The 16,535-nt window shown below is 40.6% G+C and overlaps 1 protein-coding gene across 2 annotated transcripts; it reads right to left on the bottom strand.

Moving 5' to 3' along the window:
- Positions 1-941: 941 nt before the first annotated feature.
- Positions 942-16,037, bottom strand: slmapb (sarcolemma associated protein b). Of its 2 annotated transcripts, XM_010875902.5 has the most exons (10): positions 15,706-16,037; positions 15,326-15,385; positions 12,922-13,047; positions 10,235-10,309; positions 9,520-9,825; positions 8,743-8,992; positions 7,641-7,812; positions 7,197-7,331; positions 2,217-2,304; positions 942-1,867 (listed from the first exon to the last, which is right to left on the bottom strand). In XM_010875902.5, exons 2-9 carry the CDS (start codon positions 15,375-15,377, stop codon positions 2,221-2,223), a joined length of 1,200 nt encoding a protein of 399 aa, XP_010874204.1. In that variant the 5' UTR covers positions 15,378-15,385; positions 15,706-16,037; the 3' UTR covers positions 942-1,867; positions 2,217-2,220. The 2 variants fall into 2 exon arrangements, with proteins under 2 accessions (XP_010874204.1, XP_010874205.1); XM_010875903.5 differs by lacking the exon at positions 2,217-2,304 and having other exon boundaries at positions 15,706-16,033.
- Positions 16,038-16,535: the final 498 nt, after the last annotated feature.

Here is a 16,535-nt window from a genome sequence, read left to right on the forward strand (position 1 = left end):
ACAACAGTGCATATTTCCGGCTTCTCCTGTTTAAATCTGATCTGTATGTCACAGTGTGGTGGATGGGGGCATTTAAACAAAGGTGAGATGTGGAATATGCCATACCCTTTAAGAATTTTCCCTAAATGAGAGGGACAGAAATAACACACTAACATTTGCAATCTTAACGGCGAGACAACCATGATGGGAAAGAAACTCTCTAACATAGCTATCCGGTGTCATCATCACATGGAATCATCTTGGGAGAGAAGTGTATCAGACTCTGGTTGGAAAGACATCCTCTGGGATGAAAATGTATTGAGTGTTTTGGGTTCCCTCAATCACCTACCTGTGTTGAACTTATGTGTATTAGGCTAAGACTAATATTCTACATATTATTTTCTCTTTTGGGTAGTGAAATACTAACCAAAGATTCAACCATAAGCACCAAAGACCTTTCTAAATAACTAATATCCCTTTCACACTCAATAAATCCGACCATGCCATAAAGCATGAGACAAAGATAAGACTAGGGAATTGGTATAAATAGATTTTGAAAGGCCTTAAATATAGTGAATACCTGCTGGTTGGTACATACCTGCATGTAAAGATTATGGTATATAAATATGTGTAAGGAAAAAACTATAACATAAATGCATGAAAATCTGAGGCACTGACAGTCAGTACTGTTCAATCACAATAACTTTCTAAAAGTGATGCAGTCCCCCAAACATTTTGTGATTATAAATACCATGGTAATATCCACCAGAAAACCCTGAAGTAAGTCAACTAGCATAGCATGATATGGAGTCTATTTGGCAAAAATCTGCTCAACACTAACATGCCATAGCCTATGGAAACATTAAGATGTAATTTTATAGTCAATGAGGGTTTTTTATAATGCTCAACTAAATGTCTGATATGTAATACTTGATCGGGGTGGAGAAAAGGTATCGTGATCATATGTGATATATATTATTTATTTGAGGTCACAGACAGAGTACATTTTTAAACCAAACTGTTCAACTTAGAACTTAAACTATGTTAAGCCATCACGTTTCCTATCTTTACAAAATTCAATATATTTTGCACAATTATTTACATTGTTAAAGGCTATGCTTGAACTACAGAACATTTTGTGGTGAAGTGAACTGGGTTGATCTTTGATCTTTGAAATGCATGCAAACAGGATGTAGGCCTATAAAATTAAATTGAGAGAATCATTTCTAACTTCAACTCTGAGTGTTCTTCCGTTCCTCTCTCATCACAAAAATGAGAGAGTGTATGCAAATTATCTGAGTAAATTTACCATATTTCCAAACATAGCCTATGTGTTGCTAAGCAATAGGGTTACGTTTTAAGTGAATTTATTCTATCGAATTGAGATGTATTTTACATGACTATAACACAAAGAAAGAGGTTCATGGCAGTTGGACAGAAAGTCTTAATAATATCCAAGTATATATTATTGGTGCTAACTACAGAGTGGACGGAATATTTACATTCATTTTTGATGTCCTAAATGTAAAACATAAACATAAAAAAATGCTAAGTTCTTGAAATTATACCTTTAGGAAGATAGAACAGTATTTGACATTCACTTTCTCATTTCTCTCTAAAATATATCAGTTAAACTGTATTAGTATTAACCAAAGCGCTCTGCTTACTAAAACGTCTGCACATCAGTAAAACACTGAAAGGTTTAGGCAATGTTTTTTAGAGGTTTAGTGTACATTTAGCGCACTGGCAATATACATATACCTATGTGTACATATTTGTATAGGTGTAGTGTGAGTGTGTGATAGACTCAGATCCTGGCGTAGAGCACGACAGCCGTCATAGTCGCTACCAGTGCAACTGCATGAGGCACCCAGACGATCCATCCACTCTGAAACACACAAACAGAAACGCTGACATCAGCGCCGTCTGATTGGCTGCCCTAAGCCTTTTATGCACCGCCTGATTGGCCAAAGCTGTCATGGAATGCACAGAGAACAATGACGGCTAAAAGCAGCACCTTCAAAGAAGAAAACAGGACAAAAATCAGCCCATGGAAAAAGAGATTTATTAGATGTTAATGACGCCAGACAAATGTCAAATGTTGTGCTGTTTGATTAGAAATTATAGATCTGCCACGAGGGATTTAACACTTTTTGGATAATTTTTCATGCTGTGTGCTGGGAGAAACGAACAACACAAGATGTAAGCTGGGTTGACTAGACAGGAGTAGGATGTACCTTTCTACCACAATGCGCCGAAGCACCAATACAGCAAAGCCAGGAAAAGGCCGATGAGTATGGCTTGGACAGGCAGCAATAGGGAAGTCTACAGAAGGGAAGTGACATCACAGTAACCAACTTCAAAAATACATCTTAAGGAATGGGAGAGTTTGACCCCAGTGGTGTCAACTCATCAAATGTATTGATATTGGTCCATAAAAATACACATCTCTGACCTTATAAAAACATTGAAACATTTTTAAGCTGGTCCATGATTCATGTTTTGGGTCAGAGACCATGATGCAATTATTTAGAAAAAAGTCAAACCTTCGTGCTATGTAACAATAATAAAAATGGAAATAATTTGAAATAATTATATTTTCAAAATTGTATCTACTTTGAGACCTTTAAAAGATACAGTGCCTTCGGAAAGTATTTGGATTCCACATTTTGTTGTACTATTGAATTAATGAATATTTTATGAAAATAATAAATGCCATCAATGTACACACAATAACACATAATGAGTATATATATTCATAGAAATAATTTGCAAAAGAGCCCCCGCTGCTGAGGAGCAACCCCGTAGCATGATGTTCCCACCACCATGCTTCACCTTAGGGATGTATTAACCAGGATATGAGTGCTACCTTGTTTTTGGCTTCATGCTTAACAGTTTGATTTTGGTCTCATCAGATTTTGCTCTCATGTCATATGCCGTTTACTCCAATACAGACATCTCAAGGATGATCAAAGGACAAAAGATGCATCTGAGCAAAATTTTCAGTCTCATGGAAAAGGGTTTGAATTCTTATGTAAATGTGAAATATATACTTATTTTTTTTGTCAATAAATTGGCACAAATTTCTACAAACACGTTTGTGGTTTCTCATTATGGGGTATTGCGTGCAGATTGATTGCAAAACGAATACATATAATCACAGTTGTGCTCATAAGTTCGCATACCCTAGCAGAAATTGTGAAATTTTGGCACAGATTGTGAAAATATGACTGATCATGTAAAAAAACTATTTCATTTAAATGATCATATGAAGCCATTTATTATCAAATAGTTGTTTGGGTCCTTTTTAAATTATAGTGATAACATAAATCACCCAAATGGCCCTGATCACATACCCTTGGATGTTTGGCCTTGTTAAAGACACACAAGGGGACACACAAGGGTGAAAAAGGCCATTAAAGGTGCATTTCCCACACTTTTTAAATTTCAATTAGTGTCTGTGTATAAATATTCAATGAGTTTGTTAGCTCTCACATGGATGCACTGAGCAGGCTAGATACTGAGCCATGGGAAGCAGAATAGAACAGGTCAAAAGACCTGCGTAACAAGGTAATGGAACTTCATAAAGATGGAAAAGGATATAAAAAGATATCCAAAACATTGCAAATGCCAGTCAGTACTGTTCAATCACTTATTAAGTGGAAAATCCGGGGATCTCTTGATACCAAGCCAAAGTCAGGTAGACCAAGAAAGATTTCAGCCAAAACTGCCAGAAGAATTGTTCAGGATACAAGGGAAAGCCCACAGGTAACCTCAGGAGAAATACAGGCTGCTCTGGAAAAAGACGGTGTGGTTGTTTGAAGGTGCACAATACGACAATACTTCAACAAAAATGAGCTGCATGGTCGAGTTGCCAGAAAGAAGGCTTTACTGCGCCAATGCCACAAAAAAGCCTGGTTACAATATGCCTCGACTACACCTTGACAAGCCTCACAGCTTCTGGCACACTGTAATTTGGATTGACGAGACCATGTTTCATCCATGCAAAATGTCACTACTTCTTCAAGTTTAAAATGTTCCTATTGATGCCTAAGTAGTAGTAGGATACGTCGCCAGCAATACAATTTGCTTCTGATAAGTAATCAAACTCTTTCAAAATGCAATAAGATACATCAGAGACGTCACTAGAAAATAATGGATGGGGGGGGGCTAAGCCTCGTTTTGGGGGGTCTGGGCATGTCTTTTTGCAACTGTGTTCATGATGATTATTAGTGACATACAAAGGTTAGCTAGCATGTCATTAATATAAATTAATATTTTAAGTCATTGGTTAGTGTTGTCGCAAAAAAACTCCCTATTATGAGCCACCGTCCTCAATTATTGGCCACCTTACGATTATGTTGAATTACATTATAATTTATTTTTGTTTGTATTACAAATGACAGATCTTAGTCTTCTCTGAAGTGTCTACTAGAAAGTTGTAGCTAGCTTCTCTTGCCTTCCGGTAAAAAAAAAACTAAGACTGATCACTTTGATATTACATGACGTCTGGTCTGTCGCTCAAGTCGAATTTCACGAACTAAACAATTTCCATTCAAATTTATAAATTCAAAACTGATGTTTAACCTCCATACATTTCTATAAAAATGGTGGTAGGCTAGCTGAAAGGTTGTATTGATTAGCAAAACGTCCCACTGCCTTCCAGTGCTATTACATTTTAAACTTAAGAGGATTAACTGTTAGAAACGTTAGCTACTATTTACAGAAGACAGCTAGCTTCAGATGAGGGAGTTAGGTTCAAAGCATCAAACTCAACTGAACATGCTGCCAAATGAACACGATTCTATACAATTTGTAAGAATTTATGTGATGGAAAGGTTAACAAAAATATATATAACGGATATATTGATTTATTGGGGGGGGGGGGGGGTATTAATATTTTAGGGGGGCTAAAGTCCGTCGTAAAAAAGTCTATATTAAGGATATCGTTAAACCGTCGTAAGTGCCACATTATCGGGAAACCGGGCTAACCATGAGTTTTGGTCAGCACCAGGCAAACGAAATGCGATATGGAGCACTTTTCTGCTTGTTTGTAATCATTACAGCCAGGACACAGAACACCACATGGGCATGATCAACGCTGGTGTTTCAAAAATAGCGTGTCTATTTCAATCAGCTAAATATTATTACTATCATACTCATTGCTTCCCATTTTGTTAGGTAGATGATCTACGATCAATATGAATGCTGGATGTTGTGGTCTTCAAACTGACGAATACAGAGGAAGTAAATTTCTACAGAGAAATTGCTGCTAGATTGTGTTGAGATATTTGTATATATTTATGATAATAATGTATAATTGTTAACATTTGTAATAAGTACATCAAGTAGGTGAGATATAGTGTGAAATTCCCCCTTTAATATACAGTATCTCACAAAAGTGAGTACCCCCTCACATTTATGTAAATATTTTCATGTGACAACACTGAAGAAATTACATCTTGCTACAATGTAAAGTAGTGACTGTACTGTAGCTTGTATAACAGTGTAAATTTGCTGTCCCCTCAAAATAACACAACACACAGGCATTAATGTCTAAACCACTGGCAACAAAAGTGAGTACACCACTAAGTGGAAATCTCCAAATTGGGCCCAATTAGCCATTTTCTCTCCCCGGTGTCATGTGACTCGTTAGTGTTACAAGGTCTCAGATGTGAGAATGGGGAGCAGGTGTGTTAAATTTGGTGTCATCGCTCTTACACTCCCTCATACTAGTCACTGGAAGTTCAACATGGTACTTCATGGCAAAGAACTCTCTGAGGATCTGAAAAACGAATTGTTGCTCTACATAAAGAGGGCCTAGGCTATAAGAAGATTGCCAAGATCCTGAAACTGAGCTGCAGCACGGTGGCCAAGACCATACAGCGGTTTAACAGGACAGGTTCCACTCAGAACAGGCCTCGCCATGGTCGACCAAAGAAGTTGAGTTCACATGCTCAGCTTCATATCCAGAGGTTGTCTTTGGGAAATAGATGTATGAGTGCTGCCAACATTGCTGCAGAGGTTGAAGGGGTGGGGGGTCAGCCCATCAGTGCTCAGACCATACGCCGCACACTGCATCAAATTGGTCTGCATGGCTGTCGTCCCAGAAGAAAACCTCTTCTAAAGATGATGCACAAGAAAGCCTGCAAACAATTTGCTGAAGAAAAGCAGACTAAGGACATGTAATCCTGGAACCATGTTGTGTGGTCTGTTGAGACCGAGATAGATTTATTTGGTTCATATGGTGTCAAGTGTGTGTGGCGGCAACCAGGTGAGGATTACAAAGACAAGTGTGTCTTGCCTACAGTCAAACATGGTGGTGGGAGTGTCATGGTCTGGGGCTGCATGAGTGCTGCCGGCACTGGGGAGCTACAGTTCATTGAGGGAACCATGAATGCCAACATGTACTGTGACATACTGAAGCACAGCATGATCGCCTCCCTTCGGGAGACTGGGCTGCAGGGCAGTATTCCAACATGATAACGACCCCAAAAACCCCTCCAAGACGACCACTGCCTTGCTAAAGAAGCTGAGGGTAAAGGTGATGGACTGGCCAAGCATGTCTCCAGACCTAAACCCTATTGAGCATCTGTGGGGCATCCTCAAACGGAAGGTGGAGGAGCGCAATGTCTCTAACATCCACCAGCTCCGTGATATCGTCATGGAAGAAGGGTTATGGCAAATCCTGTAAGAAGAATTTACCACAGGACTACTTGAAGAAATTTCACAGCAATCTAGAAAGTGAATTGCCTCAGTTCTGCATTCTGTATTTTCTATTTTTTGCAAGCAAATAAACACTATAAGCCCATATAAGTAGCTTTACATACATTTCTCCTGAGGCCTAATACTTTTGCACAGTACTGTATAATATATCCTAACAAAAAGAAAATATTTTTGGTTTTAGAATAGAATTAGAGATATTGTGATGTACCATATCCTCCCCCATCACAAAAAAAATTAAGAAAGCCCAAATTGCAGTAGCTTCAGGTGTTCTATTCTGCATGTATCTAAGATTGTTGTCTATGTGGAATGCACACAAAACTCATGTTAAAGAGAGAGGGACACCTGCTAATGGTGCTGCATGAACTCAACCCAACAGTTAAATTCAAAGTCAAAGCAACATTTAAAAAACACATTTACAAAAGGAATGTTGCAGGAATTCATGCAATACCCTCCCTCTTCTTCATGGAAATTGTGGATAATGGATTACTCACTTTGTTTCCTTTCTCCCTCAGCACCATCAAGTCAGCTTTACACTCCTCGAGCTCATCAGTAATTGACTGCTTTTCCTGCTCGGTCCTTTCAAACTTCTCCTTAAGGTCTGACAGCTCGGCCTGGGTCTCCTCATACTGAGAGCAGAAAGGTTATAAATATCCCAGGAAATTCATAAAACATTCATACAGGAAGCATAAGCATTCTATTTCAAATAGGATAAAACTGCAGTTGTGAAATTCCAGGTCCTGTTCAAACAAATAGAACATGCTTCCCTTCCTTCCCCGTCTATGAAGTAGTCACTGAACTAAGCACAAAAAGGATTGCAGTCATTACGGTTTCTGTTATATCACAAGTGTCAAAACGAATTTAAGCACACTTTTAAATGATGCATGTCAGTAAATATCCAATCATGTCTGAAGGGAGGAGACACCTTCTGAACCCACCTCTCTCTGCAGGTCCTTGGTGCGGCTGTCTGACTGGTCCAGCTGATTCTGGAGCTTGTTGTTGTCTTGCTGGTGCTGCTCCTGCAGGGCCGCCAACCTCTTTTCCATCTCCCCCTGTTGACGCTCCAGGGACTGGAGACTGCTGCTCAGCTCCGCAGCTTGGGCACGTGAGCTGGGCCAGAGTAGTGGAAAGGTTGTTATGGAAATGTTGAACTAAGGTACATTTGGGAAATGTCTTTCTATTGGCTGGTATGTAAATCTTTACTTTGATTGTGACACGCGTCTGTATAATATCAGAGGATTATTAGGTACTTTGACCATGTTCTCCTGCCTAGACAAAGAAGGGTGTCAGTCCTTTTGTTCCTTAGGAATGTGGCCCTTGGGGGGAATTAGGAGCAATTGGCTTGTTTAGGTAAACACAACAGTTAACATTATGGCAGGGAGGATAAGGTGGGAGGGGACATCCCTCCCTTTAGGTAAAACCTATGTGACACAAGACAGATGGCCAGCAACTTACCACACCCCTTTTTCCTCTATAAATACAAACTGTTCATGTATTAAGTTAGAGACTCCTCGGATGATTACGTTTGTAAGCGTTTGACGTGTCTCTCTATTTGCAAATAAACTATTAAATTGTGCAAGAGAATTTTGTCTCTGTTCTTACTCCTTTAAGAGTGTCGATCGATGGAATTGCCCTCACAAGCTGGATGAGTAAGATGAAAGGCAGAGGTAGATATAGGTCTGGAGCAGTGTAACTGTGATGTACTGTATGCAAATTACATGTAACCTGTGTGTTGTGTGTCATTTCTGTTAAAATGTTTATAAAGGAAATTGATATTAACCTTTTTTTGAATTCCTGTTTCACTACCAGGGGAAATACGAAACAGTAGGGCTGGTAGAAAAATTGTCGCTTTAGGACTCAGAGTTAAGCCATTAATGTGTGAAAATGCATGTGTGCAAGAAAGTGCAAATATGTGAGAGGGCCTGTGGAAATACTGGGACCATTCAGGAGCTGGGTTCTTACCCTTGACTTTATGAACACTGTTTCTGTGCAGATGTTCAAGTTGTTCAAGATGTTCAAGAAAATATGCTGAAGACTGACCTGGCCAGATCATTCTCAAGTTCCTTTTTCTTCTTCAGCATTGCCTCTTTTTCTGAACGCATGACAGCACTCTCATTTTGTAGGTTTCCCTTCTCCTTCTGGTGAGCCCGGAGCAGTTCCTCCTTCTCTGCCCTGAGGGCAGCACACTCCTTCTGGTGTTTATTCAGCATGTCCTGTTTCTCTGAGCGCAGGGCCAATGCCTCTCTCTGAAGACCAGCACACTCCCTCTGCATAGACTCCAGTTCACCTGCTGTAGAAAAAACACAGGGATACTCATCCATGCCCCAGTATAGCATCAAATTGGGTCCCGTGACACTCAGTTGGTAGAAGGTGATGCTTACAATGGCAGGGTTGTGGGTTCAATTCCAGGGCATAAATACTAAGAAAATATTTCAAATGTATATTCTCCCTACTATGAAGCACTGGATAGGAGTGTCCGTTAAAATACTTAAATGTGATGTAAAATGTGGATCATATCACACCCTTAATATCAACATTATCTTATGTCCGAACATGTCAGACCTAAGACAACGGTCATCCCTCAATCAATGAGTGCAGATACATTTGATGATCTGACTGGAGGCATTGGTGGGCCAGTTGTTTCTGCTTTAGTTAACTCCTTAATACTTTTTTAAAAAGTACTCAGTTGGTTGGGAAATGTGTAGCAACTTTGCACACTTGTTCAATAAATCCTACATAAAATCCCCATTATTTGTAAATAGTACAGAGTAGATACTGTTTAAATATTTATTGCATTTTCACTGCTCTATGTTTTACCTTGTGACTCTGCAGCCTTTTGCCACTGCTTGCTCTGCAGTTGTAGGTCACCTTGTAGACCGTTGATCTCGCGTTCATACTTGCTGGCTGTCTGTCGCCACTTCTCCATCTCCTTGGAGACGGTTGCTAGGTTACCCTGGACAGCAGCGATCTCTCGCTCCTGATCGGCAGAGGCAGCCTCCAGGGCGTGACGCAGCATCTTGACTTCTTCTTGAGCTCCACGCATTTCCTCCTGTGACCTCCGGGTGACGCTGTCTTTCTGGTCTCTGAGGTCCCCCAGCTCGTCCTGTAGCTGTCGCAGCTGGCCTGCTCACACAGATGACAGTGGTTATTGTTGAGTATGTGGATGGTTATTTTAGTAACTGGGTCCTGATTCCTAATACACATGCTGGTTGACTTTGCCTCATACAACTTAAAAGGCTTTGAGAACATGAAAAGTTTGATATAAATGGTGAAAAGTTGAGTGTAAATCTGTTGGCGTGGACGCTAATAGAGGCTAATATTGATCAAGAAGCTCTCACAAGCATGAACCAATGACACTTACACAGAAACTTTAACAGGCGCACATACACTAGCCTACATTCATGAACAGACATGTGGGCAAAGCACAAACAAATTTACCCTCACATTCCCGTATATTGCTCAATCCCCCCCAAAAGTATTTGTGGGAAGGATGATCACAGGCAACTTTCAACATCACCAACAGAAGGCCCACCCTGTAAGACTTTAATCTGTTTCGCAGACTCGTCAGCTTGTTGCTTGTTGGCTCTCCTCTCCTCCTCCAGGAGACCTGCAATATATGACATAAATACAGTGGCACTTTAGACCTATTTTCTCCTTATTAAACACTAAATATACAGGGCCTTCGAAAGTACTCAGATCCCTTCACTTTCTGCACATTTTGTTGGGTTATAGACTTGAATAACCAGATAAGAAGGGACTTGTTCAGATAGGTGACCAAGAACCCAATGGACACTTAAAGAGCTTCAGAGCTTCTCTGTAGGGATGGGAGAACCTGCCAGAAGGACAACCATCTCTGCAGCATTCCATCAATCCATTTATAGCAGAGGGGTTAGATGGGAGCCACCCTGGAGTAAAAGGCATATGACAGGCAGCCTGTAGGACTCTGGGAGCATGAGGGAAATATTATCTGGTCTGATGAGAACAAAATTGAGCTATTATGCGTGAATGCCAATCGCTACATGTGGTGGAACAAGTTACCGCTCATTAGCTGGCTAACACCATCCCCTATAGTGAAGCATAGTGATGGGAGCATAATGCTATGGATGTTTCTCAGTGGCAGGGACTGGGAGACTGGTCAGGATTGATGAAAAGATTTCCTAGAAGAAAACCTGATCCAGTGCTTACATGACCTCAGACTGGGACAAGGATTTATCTTTCAGCACAACAGAGTCTGAAAATTATGAGTGGCCTAGCCAAAGACTGGAACAACAACCCAATTGAACTATCTTTGAGGAGACTTTTTCACACAGGACCTTTTGGTATTGGACAACAAAATGGTCTCTTTAATCGGGTTCTCTTCGCCTTATATTACATTTTCTATGACGATATGAAACAATTCAGTGTGAAAAATATGCAAAAAAATAGGAAATCGGAATGCAAATACTTTTCTACAGCACTGTATCTTCAGTTTGCCTCTTCCATCCTACTTTCCTTGCTTTCCAGGTCCTATGACTCTTAACTGTTCCCTTTCCTCCCAGCTGGCACGGTCATACCCTCCTCTGTGGCTAAATGATTCATTGTGAGCTCACAGGAGCGGGCTTCAGGCAGCTGAGCAAAAAATGAGGGAAACCAAACTTTAGAATAATCTAGCATCCTTCCAAAAGCTACTAGCTAACTTCTCTTCCTCTTCTGTTACTAAAGCCAGTTTCTTTCACTTAAAATTCCATGCTTCTTCTAACCACAGGAAACTCTTTTCCACCTCCTCACTCCACACTCCTTCACCCTCCACCTCTAACCTGCCATAATCTGCAGGTTACATTTTCACCCAGTTTCAAAAGAAAGTTGATGATATCTGTACCTCATTCACTCAGCCTTTGCAGGCCCACTGGTTGCTCACAAGCCAAACTTGGCCACGCATTAACAGCTTTTCTTACCAAATTATATCCTGCAGCTTGTGATGGCTAGCCTCCCAACATCATGCCCTCTTGGCCCTATCCCTTTCTGCCTTCTCCAGACCATCTCAGGAGACCTGCTCCCATTCCTCACCTACTTCATCAACTTTTCGCTGGGCACTGGTAGTGTCCTAGCAGAGATCAAGATGGCCTCTCTGAGTAGCTCCCATATAAACAAAGAAACCAATGCTTGACCTCTCTGATGTAAAAAACAGACCCCTCCACTGATCCAGCTTTCCTCTATGTAACAGAAGCTCCTCACAATGCCCAAGCTAACTGTTTCTTCTCTGCTCCCATCCTCCTTGATCTATCCTCCGCCTTTGGCACTGTGAACCTTCGCATCCTACTTTCCACCCTCTCGGATTTGGGCATCTCTCTTGGATTGCTTCATACCTGGCAGGCCTGCGAGGTGATGTAGAGAGGATTGGTAACTGCTGTATAGTCTCATACTACAAGGCTAGGTTCTTAACCCTCTTCTCTTCTCTATATCTTAGCTCTGTCATATCATCACATGGTCTTTCCTATCACTGCTATGCAGATGACACTCAACTATTTTTCTCCCAGGTTCATGCTCTACAACATTTGTAAGTGATGACTTCACATATGGATTACTTCATCTCACTTTTGGTAGGGCTCCCAACATATGCCATAAAACCCCCCTGCAACTCACTCAGAATGTAGCAGTGTTCAACCTTCCCAAGGTATCCCATGTCAGCCCGCTTTTTGCAGTTAAAGCTTGAATCTGTTTCAAGGCCATGGTTCTTGCCTACTGAGCAACAACAGTAGCTGCTCAAATCCTACATCTCTACCTGTGCTCTTTGTCCTATTCCTTTGGGGCTGTTCCCAATCCACACAGTCAAATCTCTTCTCTGTCCTGGCACCTCAGTGGTGGAACCAGCTTCTCTTTGAGGCTGACATGTGTAAACCTATCTTTTCATAGAGTTGTCAGTTTTCAACACTGACTTTTACTGATAATGAATTCATAATCGTAATCAATTATAAATTATGTCTATGACAAGACAAAATATGGAGAAAGTAAAGGGGCCTAAATACCTTTAGGCACTGTATACATATTGATACTTGGAATATCGCTTAACCACAGGAAAAATACAAAAATGGTGTTACAAAGTCCTAAGAGGATGTGGCATTTATTTTCTTAGAAAATTAGCAGATGCATCTGTTGTGGTAATGTGTGTGCATGCTTTATACAGTGTTGATTGAGCAATACATTACTATGGGATCGTCATTTTCAGAGTTTTACCAGTACCTTGCAATTCCATGCATTTAAGTTTCCCTGTGTTGGAGACCTCCTGTGCCTCACGAAGCTCTTCATTCAGATGCATGATGACTTTCTCTGAGTCACTTGTGCCCATGTTGGATCGGGTGAGCTCATCTGGGAAAACGTGGAAATAAATACAGTGTTCAGAAAAGGACACACCAAACATAACAGGGAGGTGATGGTTGAGCTATGATAAACTAAATGGGAAGACAAATATTTGTACAAAATGACTGACATTAGCTAGTATAGTTCAACAAATTATCTTGTACTTTGTGTGACTCTCTTGAACTATTTTGCCAGCTCCGGCCACAGCAAAAGATATTAACTTTAGGCATGGATGAAATCTGAGATAATTTCCCAAGACAACCAGAAATGGGCATATTACATAAACTAATTAAATTCCCAAAATAGAATATATATGATGTCGTCGGAACTCAAATACAGTGGCCCTTCATATGTTTGGGCTTGATTCATACTCACTGTCACCTCTATCAGTTTGACCATGAATCTTCTGACCATGAACTTATAGGTCGAAAAGATTACTAGTGGACAAAGTGATGTGAACATAAAACCCAAAGAAAACAATTATTCCAATCGCCAAGGGCTAGGAAAAGAGATGACCTCATCCTGGATCAAGCATTTGGCCAAGAGCAAAACAAGGCAGCTAAACAGGTCAAGTGCATCCACGATAAATGGAGATATTAGGGGGCTATGACATCACTAATGCAGACATTTTACCCATAAAAAACAAAACACCAGGGTGTTTCAGATAGCAGACTCATGCGTGCAAACACAAGACACACTCACTCGCTAGTTCACTTCAATACACGTGCAAACATTAACATTGACTATTTACCATGACATCAGACCAAAGAACATATCAGAGATGCAAGTTGTTCGAATAAATGTCAGGGTAAATGAAGCAGTGTTGAGTCTGCTGGAGACTGGTGGCACCCCAGGCACAGTCACATGACCTCCCCACTGAGCATGAAGACAGGCAAGAATGTTCTGGACTCTGGCTGAGATAGTGTGTGTAAATGAGAGTGTGTGAGTGTCAGGATGTGTCAAGAGCCTTATCTTCCATGGCACACTATTGTCAGACAGTACTGTACATCTTGGGATATTTGTTGTCATCAAATTATTTTAAAAAACTTTCCTCCCTTCCCCAATATTCTTTTGTTATATCCAGTGAAATCTATTGCTCTGTCTCATGTTAACAATTTGAACGCATTCGGGAGGGTTGACGATGGAGGACAGATATCCCCATAGGTAGTTACGTGGTTAACATGTGGCAGGGCACGCTCCCTCACCTGACAACCTCGGTTAGATTTGCAGTTTTCCCAACCGCCTGAGGGAGTCCCTAGAGAGAGATTAAGAAATACCTGCTGACAATGCCTCTCCACTCCCTGAGCGATGCCAGCGATTATTATCACTGTGGGGCTTCACAGCCTCTAATCAGGTAGCAGCACAGTCAAGACTTAAACCTAAACTGTGGATGTCAGCGTGGTGCTACAAAAGATCACATTAGATCAATGTATCTCCTGGGAGGCCCCAAAATACTCCTTTCTGCATCTAAAAATATCCATTGGACTAGCTGCTTCGTTGAGCATTACATTGCCTGTCTGCCACCACAGCACGAACGTAATGAGAATCCCCATAATATTCGGTTAAAGCGTGCTGAAGGGTATAGACGTCAAGCTCTATCGTCTCTAATGTCTAAGCACTTTACCACAAACAGTGGCAGCGACGTTAACTGCGCCAGAGAGGTCAGGATTTCCTATACAGTGTCTAAAAATGCCAAAAGATACCATTATCTATTTAAAAATTCAGCATTGTAGCAACTGCGGGTTTAAAGAATCCTATGTTCTAAGGATATTATGAAAACACTAACACACATGTGAAATGTCTTATGTTTTAATGGTGAATACCAAACCTGTTCTTTAAGGTCGCTGACTAAAAGCATTATAAATGAATTCATTGTGCAGACAAAGGTCTTAGAAATCTACACAAGCTATTCCAGTGTCCTCTTTAAACTGTTATTCTCTTGTCATTCCTGTAAACCTAAATACCAACACAGTCATTACACAGTCATTGATAGGGTTCCTCAGGTACATGAGGCTCCAACAGAATACTGTTGTATTCCACTTGACAACACAGTGGTGGCATTAATAACCAAAACTCCTTATATAGCAATGTGAGCTCTCCAATTGCATGTTTCCACACCCAAATGTTCCATTACAAAGTCTGCCTCTCTTTGACTCTTTCCCCTGTCACTCTGAGGTCTGGGATGACTTGCACAAGTCAGAAATAGGACAGGAGGTGACTGGTTACAGTAATGATGCAACACATATCCAGTCCAATTTCATACAACAAAAGTAAAGGCTTGTGCTACCTTTAATGAGCGTGACATTATTCATGGGTTCTTTCAGCTCCGGATGATCCATTTGTTTATCTGCAATAAAAAAGGAGAAAGTGTCATTGGTCATATTATATGACTTTACAATGAGTTGGGGATGTTAGATAATCTAAATCGAGAATGAAATATACAAGCTATAATAAGAGATGAAGAAAATCTCATCACATTCTATGTAAAAAGCTGAAAACTGTAACTGAAATTGTTATTTAATGGGGAAAAACATATATGATGGACTTAGGTATGTTGAATACAAATTCCCTTACATGAAACAGAATAATAAGATACAAATGTATATTAATTAAGTTAATAAAATGCAAATACATTACATTTCAAAATGTACAATATTGTGATATTACCTCAGGTCAGGTGTCGTCTGCTATTATCCCTGCTGTGGCGGACCCTGACATGAAGAATTCTTTTCCAACTATCTGATTTTTCAGATGCGAAATGGAATAGTCCATCAGAAGAGGGGCCAATCTATTGCAAAAACACACAGTAGACTGACCATCGGGCTGCCAGGCTGTGTTTCTAGACATGTAAGAAAAAGAAACACTGGTACATGAAAAGTTACAGGTTTATTAATGTGACAGGTCACCCAGGTCAAAATTAGACTTTGTCACAAAGTCCCCCCCCCTCTCTGTGTTGGAGAGTCCCGGTCTTTCCACAGTAGGTCATGAATCTGACTAGGGCATCTGGGAAGCTGTAGCTGCATATTGAAACAGAGGGAGGTTTTGTTGAGGGAATCGAGCAGCTCCCAGGCCAGTTGGTAGTGATGTAAAAATGGGGGCTTAGCCTAACAATAGGACCTGCCAATGTGAGATTGCGTGAGGCGGGTAGCGTGTGTCTGAGAGAGAGAGGGTTTGTGTGCGAGTGCCCTTGTTATGCCAAGTAGGGCACTGCCATTTCCTTTTAATTTAACTCTTTGTTGACTAAATGCATCCATGTGGATAAATGATGCTGTCACAGGTTTTGAGCTCTTAAAGGACCACTTTTGACAAGAAATGCAAGACATAGAAATGGAGAACCATGAGGGAGACTTGGTGTGGATCCTGTTACGACCTAACATGAGGTTGGTGTATGATGCAACTAATGCAGTGAACAAATGCAGTGACATTACCAAGGTTAGAAGGCTTTGCCAAAAGTACAGAAAGGACCTGAGTGAAAAGAGAGATTAGGCAAAAACAGA

This window comes from Esox lucius, chromosome 12, assembly GCF_011004845.1.
Source record: "Esox lucius isolate fEsoLuc1 chromosome 12, fEsoLuc1.pri, whole genome shotgun sequence".
In the NCBI taxonomy this organism is placed as follows: Eukaryota; Metazoa; Chordata; class Actinopteri; order Esociformes; family Esocidae; genus Esox; species Esox lucius.